Raw genomic sequence first — 15,045 nt, 5'->3', positions numbered from 1 at the left:
AGGGCTTTCCTCTCAGGAAACATAAGATTTCCAAGGTAATGTCAAGCCCAAAAGTAGTTTTAACAAAGCATGCTGGATCACTAGACAGATTTAGAAGAAAGTATGGAAAGCAGTCAGGAACACGACCTGTTTCTGTAGACATTGTAAATGATGATGATGTTGATATGGCTCCTGAAGATAGAACGTCACATGTGGGTAATACTCCAGACATCGCAGGGAAGCGTTTATCTCCTGCAGTGGGCCAGCTGAATGACACTTTTAAAGTGGTTATCACATCTCAAGAAGACACTCTAGCATCACTTTCAGAAGACACCACGCTTAAACCTGCCCCATCCCAGAGTTCACTGGCCGGCAAGCTGTCACGCTTAAAGAAGCAACAAATGGACGATGAGAGCAGTACCCTGAATGTACCGCTAAACCATGTTCCAAATGCTGGTGGCAGAAGTAAGGACAAACTTGAGCAACTCTACGATAAGGAAGAACAACCATCTGGTGTGCTTCATCCCTCGGTGGATAACAGCGTTCTAGATGCTAATGCTAACTGGCTTGGCCCATCAGCTGAAAAACATAAAGATATCCAAGACTGCTTAAAGCATGCATCTTTAAATGCTGAAAATGTATCCACCCCTATTTTTTCAATTAAGGAAAACAATGTTCTTTCAGCTGAAATGGCCCCTGAAAAGAGACTGGACCCCCTTCTAGCTGAGGCGTTAAATCCCAGTGAGGATGTCCAGCAGGCACAAGGAACAATTCAGGCAATAAAAAAAGACGTGGATGATACTGGGGTACTGGATTCCAGTGACTGGGTGGAGCGCTTTGATGATGCTGTGGGGAAGCTAGTTTACATCAACAAGATAACAGGTCTGAGTAAATATGAGGGCCCTTCTGTGGAAGAGACCCAGGTGCCCTGTGTGAGTGATGTCACCACCATGGCCGTTAGTGTCATCTCCAGAAATGGTAAGTCGAAGAAAGCAGATTGTTTATACTGCACAATGGGCTAATGTTATGAATAAATCGAATTGCATAAAGGCTTTCTTCTTTGTTAATCTGCTGTCAGAATTAACTTCTTCAGAATTATGAATTGGTTTTGTGTAGCCATTTGTTATTCCATGTAGTGTATCAATAGACAAAAGCACAGAAATTCCAGAGAAAAGAGAAGACATAGAAAATACCTTCATAGAAGCTTTGAATATGTGAGCTTTAAAGACCTCGAGTATTTTCAGCACAGCTTGTCTTCCTCTGTAGGGTTTGAGTACAGGTGTTACCCATTTCAAGCAGAGCTAGTGTTGCCCTTCCTGCCCAGATCCAGAGCAGAGAGAGTACTTAGTTCAGGCCTGGATGAGGAAGGTGAGCTTTTCATGCCACAAGAAAAGCACAGGGATCAAATCTGTCACACCATATTGGGTCCATTTTGGTTTTCTCTCAGTAGGCATTGCCATGTTTCTTTGCTTTTCAGATGAACCTCAGCCTGCAGACTCGCTGTCCTCACTGTACTCAAAGTGGGAAAATCCAGTGTTTGTTCGACCTCCCGAGGTAAACCTGAGTTCTCGCACACGGACTTAAACTACGGTATCATTCAGGCGTGTTAGTCAGGAAGATTTGTGATTCCATTCTTCTGCATAACAGCATGAAAGCTGATAATTTATCTGACATTTAAGTTTCCCTCTAAATCCAGATAAGGCTCAGGAAAAAAATTAAGAGACCATTCTATATATTAATCATGGTTTAATCCTGGTTCTGCTGGCATAAGGTTACTCTGAGCAACAGGTTGCTTCCAGGCTCAATATGTCTAAAACAGCAGTACACAAGAACAAGGTGAAGCAGGAGACACTGGGAATGACCAGAAACCAGCCAGGTAGAGGGCGGAAACAACATTCTAATGCCAGAGATGACCGTCAACTTATCCGACCTTCAAAAGGAATGGGAAACATTAAGTGGTGTGAAGTGCACTGCCAGGACAGTGTGTATCAGGCTCCTAGAAGCTGGACTGAAGTTCCATAAAGCAATGAAGAAGCCCTTCATTAATGAGAAACAGAAAAACCAGGCTGTAGTTTGCAAAAATAAATATATTATTCATAGACACACACACTCATAAATTGAGAAATGAGTGAAACTGAATTTTGCTGTGGTCTCTCAATTTTTTCCAAATCTGTATAAATATATAACATAAGAATTTGCATCATAAGGCACACGTGCCATCTGTGCTCCTGGAACCGATGGAAGAGAACATCCTCTGTTAATAAATGATGTTCAGATGTATGACTCCTCTTCTGCCAGGTTGCAGTAGATGTGACCACTGGTCAAGCTGAAGGACTAGCTGTGAAAATCCACAACATCCTCTACCCTTACCGCTTCACGAAGGACATGATTTTGTCCATGAAGGCAAGAAGCTGAGCATGACTATGTGCTTATGTGAACCAGACACATGCCTGCATTGTCTAGATTTACACGTTTGGTGCATTGCTATAATTTTTAAAGCATAACAAAATATAAATTATGTAAAGTTTAAAACGTGTATCCACATAATTAAAGAAACTTACACTATGTCCAAAGTCTTATTGTTGTATTATTGTGTCTTTAGGTGATTCATCAAGTGGATAAGAAGTTTCTTGCATGTCTGATTAACACAAGAGACCAGGAGGATGCCAACTGCAGAGACACTGAAGGAAAGTACCATTCCACATACTTCTGTGTTCGTCTTCGTTTATGCGTGTGTGTCTGGTTATTACGATTCACCAAATGTTCTGAGTTTTCAGTCAGTGGTGAGTCAGCAAGTTAACATGTCCGCCGTGTTCTTCTGAAACTTCAGGGAACTTGCTGGTGTTGGTGGACCAGCACGCTGCTCACGAGCGAGTCCGTCTGGAGAGCCTCACAGCAGGTGAACCTGGCTCCTCGGTAGCGAGAGGAAATCTTTACAGTGACCGTCATACTGCAGTGTGCTGATCTCCAGTTAAGGGATCCTCAGCAGATGGGTTGTGACAGGATGCTCCGTTTCTCTAGACTCCTATGAGGACGACCCAGAGTTTTTAGGCCAGAAGCAGCTGCGATCCTCCAATGTGTCGCCACCTCTCGAGATTGTCGTCACAGAGGAAGAACTGAGGCTGCTTAGGTCAGGACCAGCCATGCTCGGTGCTTATTGGATAACTGATCCACAGACCACCCCTGAAGCCACGGGGTTGGTCAGTGTTGTAATCAAAGTGTTTGTAATGGTAACTGTGGCCTATTAGGTCCTGCCCACAGTTCCTCAGGGGCCTGGGGCTAGAGATGAAATTTGTGGAGACGGAGGAGCCACGTGTTCTGGTGGGGAAGGTGCCCGTGTGTTTTGTGGAGAGGGAAGCCAGTGAGCTTCGACATGGGAGGCACACTGTCACCAGGGATATTGTGTTGGTGAGAATCTTCTCCATGCCAGCAACGCTGGTTTAACAATTCTTTGAATAGAGGTACAAACCAATTTTGATCACCAGTTTGATTTCAGTTTCCACTAATCCATTGTTTAAATAGTGTGTTTTACTTTCTTACTTCTAGGAATACATTCAAGAACAGCTTGAGGTGAGCATTGCTATTATCATGACAATAGTATGTTTACAAATGCAGTTTATGACCATTGAAACGTCTAGCCCTAATCCAGTTTCTGCTTCAGATTAATTACAATCGTTCCACTAGGTGGCAGTGTTACTCCTTTTGTAGCGTTAAACTAGGCCCTCAGTTTTAGTTTCACACAGGACTGCTCTCACTAGTTCCTCCCACGCTCACAGCTGCTGCGCTCCGCCGGCCGGGTGCGAGGGACTCTGCCTCTCACGGTACTGAAGGTGCTGGCCTCGCAAGCCTGTCATGGTGAGCCACCACAGCCCACTCGCAGAAACACTCCCCCCTCTCTCCATGTACTCCCATATCGAGCTGTCAGACTGCCTCATCTTACAGTCCGCTGTGCTTTACGTTCACTCAAGCAGAATTTGGAACAACCCTGCATTACAGCTGTACGTTACCTTGTACCATGCATGGTGTTTTCCTGATTTACGGTAGTGCTGTTTGCCGTATGGATAAGCTACCATTTATGAGCTACGTGCAGCGTCATTGTTATCTCTTCTGCCAGCCAATGTTACTGCTATCACACTAACAGGAGCCGTTAAATTCAACGCCAGTTTGAGCAGGGAAGAATGCTGTAGCCTGATTGGCTCCCTGTCCACCTGCAAACTGCCCTTCCAATGCGCCCATGGCCGGCCATCCATGGTGCCGCTGGCTGACCTGCTCCACCTGGACACCGAGCAGCAGGTCTGTATCGCCATAGCAGGATGTAGAGGCCTGAGTGAAATTAGCCTGGCTGTGACTGACTAATGTACCCACCAATTAACTGAGGCTGTATGTGATTTTTTTCTTCATTTATTCGTCGTTGGTCCCTTTAAGGCACCTTTCTGGGGTGGCAGGGTGCTGACAGTAGTTTTCCAAGCAGGGCAGGTATTGCCTACCTCCTAATTTTAGTTTGTGTCTTTAGTTTGCAGTATGCCAGCTCCACCCCTTTTATGCAGGCATGTACAGACAAACCCCAGTTAACTTACTGGGCTGATACACACCAACGTCCATTCTTGGGTGCAGAAGAAAATGGGCCAAATTCAAAATTGCAAACCATGAAACTTCTAATGGTTTCAACAGCAGATAGAAGATACTTTGGAAAATTTTTAACACCCAGTTGTATTAGTTTGAATTATCAAACATTTAAATCTTTTCATGATTTTATCTCGGTGTAATTGAATTTCCGTTTCCAGCTTTCTCCTTTCGAAAGCTCACTGCAGCAGCAAAATAGTAGCACAGGTCTCAGAAGGGCATTTTTAAAATGTATGTTCTTGCTGTTTATCTGAATTTAATTTCTTTATTGTCATTGTATACAATAAACTAAGATTCGGTATGCAACTCCTCCATATAGTACTCTGACCAATGATTTTGTGGTTAAGACCAGGGTCTCCCAAACCAATCCTGCAGAACCGACAGACAGTCCATGTTTTTGTTTTCTCCCAGCTTCCTGCCATGCAGGGAGCAAAAACGTGGACCACTGCTGGTCTCCAAGGACCAGATTGGCAAACACTGTTTAAGACCATTGAAAGGTTTGGCCCATTTTTTGCCCAGGACTGCAGTACTGTTGAATGTTGATTGCAGCAATCAGCGTTAACCTGACTCTAGCCAGTTAAAGCTGGATATGTAACCACTAACTTGGGGGTGCACTAACTAGTGCACCCCCGCTCCAAAGGATAAGCAGCTGGATGGACAAATATATTCCCTTTGGAACCAGTGGTTTCAAAATCATTTGACAAACTGCAACCTAGCATGATTGCCACAAGGCCTGGCAAACCAGTATTTGTCTTTTATAATGACAGGAATCGGTTCAGCATCGGCAATCCTGTGTGCGCAGCCATTTTGCAAATCCCCATTACGGTTTTTTTTTTTTACAGAAGTCTCCCAAGCCAAACCTAAGGAAGCTCAGGCTGAGGTACCAAGCATGGAAACGGCATGGGGACGAGCAAGGAAGACAAGAAGCTACGAGGCAACATTGCACAAACAGCACTGGGAATTAGATACCTCTCTGCTGTGAATTTTAGCTGCTTATTTATACATTATTTATTAAATGATTACAGCTCTGCGCAATTTCAGTATTTGAAATACATTCCCCTTCAAGTTTAATACAAAGGCAGGTACAGCAAACCAGACAGAATTAAATATGGTCTTTTATTTACAGGGAGAATCAGAGCTCGTGGTCCTCTGGGTGGTAGAGCTCACTCATCAGGCGGTAGATGTAGGAGGGGGCATTGCCACCGATGTTGGAAATGAAGAGGGTGATGAGCTCAGGAGGCACGTAGTCGAACACGGGGCAATGCACGTTCACCTTGGACAGGATCTCCCCTGAAAGGCAGGGAACGTATGCATGGCTCTACTGTGATCTTGCACATGCGGTCATGGACGGCAGGGCTGGCTTTGAGGTTTCTGCGGCCCCACTTCCGGGTCCCCAAACCCCAGCGGCCCCACCCTGGTCTGAGTGGTGGTAAATACCCCCCCCCCCCCCCCCAGCCATTTCAGGCATTCGTAGTCATGATAGCACTTTAGAGAGAAAAAAAAAATGTAATGGAGGGAAAAGGAAACTCTACCTTCAGTGAATGGAAGCACTTCCTGTGGGGAGACGAATTTGTGGAACGTGTCTTCTTCGTTCGGGAACTGGGTGAAGAGGAAAAGCAGAAATGTTAATGCGTGCCGGTGATGGAGGGCGATCAGAGGCACAGGGAGGTCGGGGGAGAGGAGGCCGCACCTGCGGGGACAGCTTGAACATGGGAGCACAGACGATCAGGGGGGTGGAGTGATGTTTGGCTGCTAGGGCCAAGGTATGAGTCCCATTCACAGCCCGTAGGCCCCCGTTGGCCAGCACTGTCTGCGTGCCGATTATGACCTGTTTAAACGGTGTGCATTAGACCTTTTTAAATCCAGAAACACAAACCTGAGCTTCCTTAAATATGAAAAAAGGATTTTAAATGTTTATTGTAAGACTCCATATTTTCTCGTTTTAATTTGCTGTTTATCCACTGTGTTGTCATTCAGTAGTTATTTGAATTAAGGGACAATTTATTATTGCCACATCCCACAATGATATAAATTTCTAGATGCAACATTTGAATATAACAGAACAAAACTGTCAAGATAAATATGGAAAGAAATGATTAATACATATTTACACCCATCTATAAAGTTTAGATTGCAATTACAAGTAACCTAAATCATGCAATTGACAAACTTAACGCTCATCTGTGTGAAGGATGAAGAAGCACCTTGTTCACTCGAGACATCACAGCAAATATCGCTGCATCAGGAATGACTGTTGTCTCAATGCCAGCTTTTGAAAGACTGGTTGCCATTTCGTGACCCTGGAGAAAAAGACAGGTGGATGTGCGTGTTATTGACATCCTGGATTAAATTAGGCCTTTTGACATGAAACAAGTCGGATGGGTGTTTCGGACTCAAGTTGGGACTCCCTACTTGGCAGAAAGGAGCACACTCAGCCACAATGACGTGAAACTTGCGCTTGCGTGCGGCGTCTTTCAAGAATGCCTCGACGGTGCGCGAGCGGCCGATGGTCATGATGACCTCATTGGAGTGGATGTGCTCTAGAGCCTGCATGGCGATGTTCTCCGTAGTTATGTCTGCCACACAGTAAGGGACACAAAAACTTATCCCAAAGGCACGATACATCTTTTTCCCGATACATTTGTATTCAAAGCAGCTTATATAGAATTATACAGATGAATATTTTGCTGTAGTACTTTAGGAAATACTGCAGAACATCTCCCAGCAAATGAAACATTACTGTGAGTATTTAAAGAATAAAATACCTGATTCTAGATCACTGACCATATTACAAATACAGAGGCTTTTGAAACAAATTTTTATTCTCAAAATGACATAATACTAAGTGTAGTCTCACCAAGTTCTGTAAGCAGTTCGTTTATGGCCTCTATGACGTTTAATCTAAGGTCTTTGACATGTTGCCTGAAATTGTCTTCATTCAGGCCTCCTGAGGTCAAAAGCTTGTGTAAAGATTCCTGTTGATCCGTCTCCTCTCTGCTCCCCCGAGACCTGGGATGGGGGACGGGGCATATTGTTGAGGTAAACATTTCATAAACTCGAGTTTTGCATAATGAATTTCCAGAGGTGGAGATTTCAGGTCCAGAGAGTAAAAATCCAGATCAAGAGTCACAGAGTACTCAACTGGTTGGCTGAAACAATATCCTGATCTGGATTTGTACACTCTGGACCTGAAATCTCCACCTCTGTGCATTTCTTGCTGCCTCCACGGCATCGTGCGTCACGAGCGTAGTGACGCAGAGCCGTGGGGCAGCTTGACGTATCGAGTTCAGTGTAAGTGCTCAGTGTTGCTCACGTTAGCGGCGTGACTACGCCTTCGCGCCGTAGGGAGAGACGGGCGCCCCCTCACCTTGCGTACTCCTCTCTGATGATCTTTAGTACCCTCCGCACCATGCTCCCTACAGTGGTCTCTGACGGCTGGGCAGCTGTCATTCTCCTCCCCTCCTTGCGCACGATTTCCATAAGATCGCCTACATCGCATTTTTAAAGTCGACACTTAGGCACGCTAATCATTTCAACAAGTAGGTGTATTCATTGTATAACACTACAGGGATGACCTGCTCACCACATGATGACGCACATAATGTTGTTAAGCGGGGGTGTCAAAAAGCAATTAAACATTTTCAATAAGTAAAACGTAATCAAAAGTGGTTCCATAGTGCCTGCAGACGAACAGTAACGGAGGTTTCTGACCTGCACTGCTCCATCGTGCCTGCGCGGTAATCTTTCGCAGTAACGCTGCTGTCTCTTTGGCGGTTTCCACCGAGGCGCGGAATGGTCCTGCTCCGCTGCCACTCCGCTTTAGCTCAACCAAGAAAGCCTCTGTTCGCTCAGAAAGGTCGCTTTCCCTGTCACCTCCCGGCATATTTTTCCAGCAGACGTGTTCGCAAATATATCACTTAGCTGACCAATTCGTTACCCGGAATTATTAAGTCGGTGTGTACGTACGTATACAGACTTCCGGGTCATGTGATTGCGGCATGTTCTTGTAGCGACCCTTTCTGGGTCGGTTCATTTATCCGTTTGTTTTGCAGTTTCGTGATAATAAACGGACGTTTATATTTTGGGGGAAATACCTTTAGCATCTTAATACTACCAGATACATTTAAAATCAGTCAAAACTTGTAACTATTTTCTATAACACCTAAAGCTCGCTCAGTTAAAAACAACCGGCATTTACGAAGGGAAGGTTGCTAATCGAAGGAAGACAATGTATATTTATAAAATTTTATTTTGTAAACCCGCCAAGATTATTTTATCCGTTACAGTGTAAACTGTAATGTACATAATCACCCAGAATTAACTGACGTCAGAGGGGAAATACAACAGACAAAAATATGAGGGAGGGGGCATCAGGGGGTTTACAAACCCTTAAAGGATGACACTTGACCTACACGTCAGGGGGCGGCATCGACATTTTAGCAAAATAGCTGTACATCTGGGTATATTTTTCAATATTCTTCAGAACTGTGAAATGAGTCTTGCTGCTTTATCTTGTCAGCCGAAACAACTATTTCCATTAAGAGCTGCATTCTCTGTAAAGTGGTACTCTGATTTTATACATGTGGTTGATGCACATTGACCTGCTATAGTTAACAGTATTTATTTAAAAAAAAAAAGTTTGCTTCGACCAGTATGTAATCAACCAGTAAAACCTTATATGAAAAAGGAGGCTCATTTTCTGTGTAAGTATACGAGACAGACCCCTAACAGCCACAATGCAAGCCCTTCACTTCAAGCTCATTTTCATTTAGAGTACAGTAAAACAAAACAAAAAAAATAGCTGCAGGCCAGCCTAAAAGCTCAGGAATAAGACATTCTAATTTTTTCCTATTAACTGACAAAATGATGGGGAAATGACGGGGAAAATGATGAAGGGTCCATTTCTGGTCAAGTATCCCACCTACAATTTCAATAAAGGGCTTATGGACTCGCCTGGAGCACGGAAAAAAATTTAAACTATTAACATCTTTTATTTAGATTAAGAAAAACATTCAAATGGACAAGGGGTGGGATGGGACAGCTGGGGGTGTCCATGAAGGTCATTCATGTATGAAGACATTGGTATTGGTAGGTATGGAAAGGACAGGGAAAATTTGGGAGCTTAATGCAGAAACGAAAGCTACCAAATAAATGACAAACATCATAGTGGTAACAGGACCCTCCAACAGAGTACATTAAACCCGCAGATTTATCACCACTCCCCCGCCCACCCGCCAGCCATGCTGTGGTCCACGCAGGCTTGGCCCTCCCTCGTTCAGTTGCCCACAGCTTCACTCAATCAGCTTCTTCGCCTTGAAGAAGCGGCGCAGATAGAACACCTGCCAGGTGGCAAGTCCGATCAGGCAGCACATGGAGAAGATGCTGAAGTACAACACGCGCGTGTTCGTGGATTCTGCAAAAGGGGGGAGGGGGGTGATGGTCAATGAGCTGGCATGCAGGACAGCAAATCACCTGTGCAACACCTGTATAAATGACTAATATAAGTAAACGGAAATAGTTTAAGTTTACGGCGTTGAATATGCTAAAAACATGCTGCCAACTGGGGTCCAGCAATACACCCCCTATTGCTTAAAATTTGTCTTTCCATGTTTTTTGGAGCTCGTAAAGTTTTGAAGGTGTTATTCTACCAAGGAGACATCAACCGATAAGCATGATTTTCATGATGTCCTTTACCTCAAGAAAATTCCAACACTTGAGTCCCCATATCGCCCAGATTAGGATTAACATCTGATGTGAAATTAAATCTAAGTGTGGGAGGATGGACGGGTTCGATGGCCAGCTGTCTGTGTGTGTTTCTGCCGACAGCTAGAATAACCCGATGTATGACACGGACAGAGGCTTGTATGTTAAAACAAAAATTGGAAAATAAAAAGAAACCCCAAAATACTGTTAACTATTACCTACCCTCCTTTTAAGTGTTTGTTTCAAAGTTAACCGTCAAATCTGAGAGCTGTGAATTTGTGTTATGCTGCTCCAGTAGAGCTCCAAGAATGACATTACATATCACAATATACAAATACACAAACCCTGTGTAACATCACTATAAGTCACTTTACTTTGCCATGGGTCATCGCCTAAGACCGGGAATAGATCCCACCAAACGTCACATTTGACATTCGTGCATTTTTGTCTCGGGATCAGAGCTGCCAGCCAGGCGTCTCTCACCATTGGTGTCTCTCATCTCCTCCTCACGCTTCTTCATGTAGGCAAAGTCATTGACGATAGACTCTGACAGGTCCTCAAGTCGCCGAAGCTCCACCTCCAGAGGTTTCAGCTTCTCCACCTTAGCAATCTGAGCGAAGGAAGGAAAAAAGAAAAAAAAAGAAAAAAAATCTCCCATCATGCTTCTGAATATGGACTTGGGATCATGGATAATTATGCTGATGTGCAGCTAAGTCGTTTGCAGGCTGTTATGACCAGCACCTTCCAGTAGATGTCAGCGCCGGCCACCAGCTGAACCAGCTGCTAGACAAACCGCAGCTGCCAGCTGACACACTCAACACAATCTTTCTGGTATGTGATGGCCAACCCCCCTCCAGGGCCTCACACAGACACACATTCAGAGGGAACCCTAGTCTACATTGCTGAGGACAAATATAATGGAGACCAATTGAATGTTACACCATTTGGCGGGGAGGAGAGCATCCAGAGGCCACTGGGCCTAATCAAAAACTAGGAATGCCCCAGTAAGAGGCAGTCACTTTAGGGGGCCTCCTGCCTGTACGACACGCACTATACAGGGTACCTCTAGCTTTTAGGGACGTGTAGCTCAATCTGAAACCCATTAAGGATGAGGGGGGGGGGGGGGCTTCATGCCCACTAAAACAAACTCTCATAAGAGCACTGGAAACCTGGGTAACGTCAACCACCCAGCACTGCAAACCATGGCAGGAAGCCAAGGAAATTCATTCCTTCTCTGGATAAATGATCTAAAAAAAACGTCACACGAGCGTGAGCAGCACTATCGGGTTTTGCTGTTCCTGTACCTTTGCATTAATCCAAATAAACGGTTCAAAACTCCCACACGTCAAACCGGTTAAGCTGCTCGGTCACAATTAACACAGAATGTCCTGCCAAGTGACAAGAGGGCCTCCTTCCCCATCTGCCACTGCTGTGACGCTCAGAGCCCGAGTATGTGCCCCACCCTGCATTGACAGTCTTCGAAAGGCCAAAGCAAAGGAAGAATGGAGGGGTGGGTGGGATACGCCAGGAAAGGAAGGGGGATACACCCCAGGAAGGGGCGGGGAGTGTGCCGGGGAAAGGGTCTCGAACGCTCTCAGAGCAGGTCTGCTCATCGTGCCTCAGCCAGCACACATCTGAGTCAGACCTCCAATACCAGGGAGATGAAAAGGCTGAAGCAGCAGTGCATTCTGGGCCAGCAGCAGGAGCGGCCTGATCCTGTACCCACCCCCCCCGTCAGAGCCACTTACCTCCTCGTAATTCTTTGCCTCCACACCGTGCTTCATATCCAAATTGACCAGCTGGTCCGGGACCCGCCCAGTTCCTGGAACCCCGAATGAAAAGCCTTATTGTGAAGGGGGCCAAAAATTCCAGGAAATAACTCACTGCCACACCCCCCCCCCCCCCAAAAAAAAAAAAAAAACACACAACCTAGCCCCCCTGCACATTCCACTCACGTGTCTGAGTCAGAATCCCTCCCACCCCCACCCCCAAATCCACCAAAATCAAAACAGCTCTCAAGGACAATTGCTCACTTTGTGGTGGGTCAACTTTAATCATCTATAGTCCTCCAGCAGGACACGACAAATAACTGTGGCTAGCGGCAGTATAACAAATTCGTGGAAGACACTCCATTTTAGGGTTAAAATCAGCACGACGTGGACTGGATTGAAGTTATTAATTGTAGTGGAATCTGCACTCACCCATTGGGAATTTGCTCTCAAAGCAGACTTCAAACATGTCATAATCTTCTGTCGTGAAGGCAAACTTTCCTTTCGATGCCTCCTCTTTTGAGTACAGGATGTGGCCAGAGGAATCCGTGATCTGAGAAAATAATATCCATAAAAATACAAAAACAAACAAGTGATGCCACTGTGATTTGGTTTCCATGGATTATGACGACAACAGTAATAATATCTGGGATATCACGGTTCACACCTAACAGGAGGAGAATTTAGTGACCACGCCAGACAGAACACTTTAGAAAGCTGCATTATGGGACACACACCAAGAGTCACACCTTTTACACGTCAAGCTGATGCATATTTATTACAAAAGAACGTAATTTTTTTAAATGATCAATTTGCAAGCACCAATTAATGACAGTTTTTTTTTTTTATTTTACGACTAAATGGTACTTATTTTCCCTGCATAGGGCATGAATTCCTAATCTTTTGCATCTTTTTTTCCACTGAAACAATCTAGATGCAACACTATTTGAATAATACAATAGATACAATCTTTGCAAAACATTCTTGGGGATTCCGTCGTACTTTCGGTAAATCAGTAACCTCCGATCCACTTTTAGTGCTCTGGAGGGTATTTGGGCAGCGGAGCAGATCTGATGCACATCTTGCCGCACCTCGGGTTTCCGCGTTTAGAGTGACGTGTACATATCGCAATTACAGGCTGCAGAAACACGAAACATCCGCGGAGAGACGGTAGCAATTCGATATTAATACTAAACTACACGAAGGTACAGATCGGCCGATTTCTTAAACATCCGAGTACGAAGGCGATTTCTATAATTATACATATATAATACCGATTGAAGGCAACCAGGAAAGCAGGAAGCCCAATAGAAAGAAGGCATTCGCTTCTGTTTGTATGATTAACAACTTTGTTGTACTGACCTAATCGATGGGCGATTCCTTAAATAATATTAATTACATGTAAAGATGTATTTGTGTTTTGCGAAACGGAGCAGCTACCGCGGAGGTTTCCCTGCACGTCCGCCACGGGCTCACCTTCAAGTTGGTCTTTGTGTTGGACTGCTCGCCAACCTCGTACTCCCCCGTTACTAGCACGTCTTTGTGGATCTCCTCCCGCAGACATTTGCGAGAATTGACGGGTAAATGGAAGGAGATCGACAGGGCCGACCCCAGGAGAAACGGGATAAGGAATATCGCGTAAGCCCGAGACATGGCTGCCGAGAGCCGGACACGGTAGCGGGCGGTACTTATGCCGAGCGAAGGCTCTTAGGTTGAGCCGAGCCGCCGAGCAAGAGCGCTGTCCCTGACGTGGAGGAGAAGCGCAGCTACCCTCTCCGGAGTCAGATCGGCCGTGATGTCTGCTCTTCGTTCGCTGCTCCTATTATTACTATGAAAGCCCAGTTGTTCCCATTCAACGCACTAACTGTTTGAATGCACTTTTACTTTGCGAAATGGTAAAGGGGGGATGTAACACATATTTAATGTTGCTTAATGGGTGTTATGGTAGGGGAATGCAAATAGCCGTGGACTGATCTCTAAATTTACACGTGTTTTACACGCAAAAACAATTAGATCCCCTTGGACAGTCGCATAAATGCTATGGTTCATGTTTTAATTTCTCCAAGGAAATGGTGCATCATGGGATCTGTGGTTATGTAACGTACTGTAGCCCAAACTTAAATATTTGGTAGTTTACTGTGCTTTTTTACAGCGTTCTGTTTGAAATATTTTATATACCTATTTTTTATAAAAGTATTTGACAGCCTACAGGTCATTAAAGGAATCCAGGTAGAGCTGCCTACCTTTATTTCAGTTTGCAAGAATACAGTTTGCAACCGTAACAAGCATCTCTTTTCTATCACTCTTGCGATTTTTTTTTTGGGGGGGGGGGGGTGGGGATGAAGGCAGTAAACTGGAAAAACTACAGGTGTAACTATTTTGTGGAGTGAGTTTAACTCCGTTTTTTTGTTACTCCGTAATTGGACATTGTTGCTAAAAGGTCTATTTTTAGGTACCAAAACACACTATTATTCGATTGTCACCAGGGCAGGGATTACCTATCTACATTAAGCGGAGCTGTCCAGTTGCCAAGGAAACAGCCCTCCAGAGGACCTCGGTGTGACGCAAAATTACATCCAGTAGCACAAACTCAGACTGCCAAATTTGCGGTCTTTCACTGTCATACACATTATGTGAATTCTCTAGTCTCACTAGTTCACATAACAATGTGTCTCTGATTAACCTCTAAAGAGAACTGGTTTCTAGTCTTTTTCTGGAGCTCTGAAACTAGAAATATTACTGTAATGTTGTTTTTGGCAATAGAAGTTATTATTTTGAACGGTTTATAACTTTAGATATTTGTATGGGCAGTGACCCCACACAGCTACCTAACACAGTTCAGTGCTTGTAAGTGCAGCAGACATTCCTTTGACCAAGCTGTGCTAATATTTTGTGTGCTTTCTTGTGTTAAAAATCACAATTCTACATCACTCAAAGCAATCCTCATCGGCAACAGCAGATTTTCAAAATC

At 44.6% G+C, this 15,045-nt stretch overlaps 3 protein-coding genes across 3 annotated transcripts; 1 reads left to right on the top strand and 2 right to left on the bottom strand.

Moving 5' to 3' along the window:
- Positions 1-668: 668 nt before the first annotated feature.
- On the top strand, positions 669-5,632 carry mlh3 (mutL homolog 3 (E. coli)). Its single transcript, XM_048974085.1, has 9 exons — positions 669-957; positions 1,246-1,347; positions 2,768-2,878; positions 3,001-3,109; positions 3,228-3,387; positions 3,526-3,549; positions 3,756-3,834; positions 4,121-4,272; positions 5,445-5,632. The coding sequence occupies exons 1-9, from the start codon at positions 669-671 to the stop codon at positions 5,565-5,567; spliced, it is 1,149 nt and encodes a 382-aa protein (XP_048830042.1). The 3' UTR covers positions 5,568-5,632.
- Positions 5,633-5,699: 67 nt separating this feature from the next.
- Positions 5,700-8,596, bottom strand: eif2b2 (eukaryotic translation initiation factor 2B, subunit 2 beta). Its single transcript, XM_048973843.1, has 8 exons — positions 8,314-8,596; positions 7,970-8,090; positions 7,460-7,611; positions 7,015-7,178; positions 6,807-6,902; positions 6,293-6,430; positions 6,135-6,201; positions 5,700-5,892 (listed from the first exon to the last, which is right to left on the bottom strand). Exons 1-8 carry the CDS (start codon positions 8,483-8,485, stop codon positions 5,735-5,737), a joined length of 1,068 nt encoding a protein of 355 aa, XP_048829800.1. The 5' UTR covers positions 8,486-8,596; the 3' UTR covers positions 5,700-5,734.
- A 237-nt stretch (positions 8,597-8,833) lies between these two features.
- Positions 8,834-13,782, bottom strand: LOC125707000 (transmembrane emp24 domain-containing protein 10-like). The gene is made up of 5 exons (XM_048973844.1): positions 13,551-13,782; positions 12,507-12,627; positions 12,054-12,127; positions 10,789-10,915; positions 8,834-10,015 (listed from the first exon to the last, which is right to left on the bottom strand). Exons 1-5 carry the CDS (start codon positions 13,725-13,727, stop codon positions 9,894-9,896), a joined length of 621 nt encoding a protein of 206 aa, XP_048829801.1. The 5' UTR covers positions 13,728-13,782; the 3' UTR covers positions 8,834-9,893.
- Positions 13,783-15,045: the final 1,263 nt, after the last annotated feature.

This window comes from Brienomyrus brachyistius, chromosome 14, assembly GCF_023856365.1.
Source record: "Brienomyrus brachyistius isolate T26 chromosome 14, BBRACH_0.4, whole genome shotgun sequence".
Lineage (NCBI taxonomy): Eukaryota > Metazoa > Chordata > Actinopteri > Osteoglossiformes > Mormyridae > Brienomyrus > Brienomyrus brachyistius.
This window is presented reverse-complemented; position numbering and strand designations above follow the sequence as displayed.

Excerpts from the sequence above, each read along its gene's own strand:
- mlh3 (XM_048974085.1), top strand. The coding sequence starts at position 669 with ATGGCCCCTGAAAAGAGACTGGACCCCCTTCTAGCTGAGGCGTTAAAT. Across the intron at positions 3,110-3,227 it reads GAAGAACTGAGGCTGCTTAG|GTCCTGCCCACAGTTCCTCA; the intron begins GTCAGGACCAGC and ends GTGGCCTATTAG. Across the intron at positions 4,273-5,444 it reads ACCTGGACACCGAGCAGCAG|AAGTCTCCCAAGCCAAACCT; the intron begins GTCTGTATCGCC and ends TTTTTTTTACAG.
- eif2b2 (XM_048973843.1), bottom strand. The coding sequence starts at position 8,485 with ATGCCGGGAGGTGACAGGGAAAGCGACCTTTCTGAGCGAACAGAGGCT. Across the intron at positions 6,903-7,014 it reads AGTGTGCTCCTTTCTGCCAA|GGTCACGAAATGGCAACCAG; the intron begins GTAGGGAGTCCC and ends CTTTTTCTCCAG. Across the intron at positions 5,893-6,134 it reads AGTGCTTCCATTCACTGAAG|GGGAGATCCTGTCCAAGGTG; the intron begins GTAGAGTTTCCT and ends CCTGCCTTTCAG.
- LOC125707000 (XM_048973844.1), bottom strand. The coding sequence starts at position 13,727 with ATGTCTCGGGCTTACGCGATATTCCTTATCCCGTTTCTCCTGGGGTCG. Across the intron at positions 12,628-13,550 it reads ACACAAAGACCAACTTGAAG|ATCACGGATTCCTCTGGCCA; the intron begins GTGAGCCCGTGG and ends TTATTTTCTCAG. Across the intron at positions 10,916-12,053 it reads AGGCAAAGAATTACGAGGAG|ATTGCTAAGGTGGAGAAGCT; the intron begins GTAAGTGGCTCT and ends TCCTTCGCTCAG.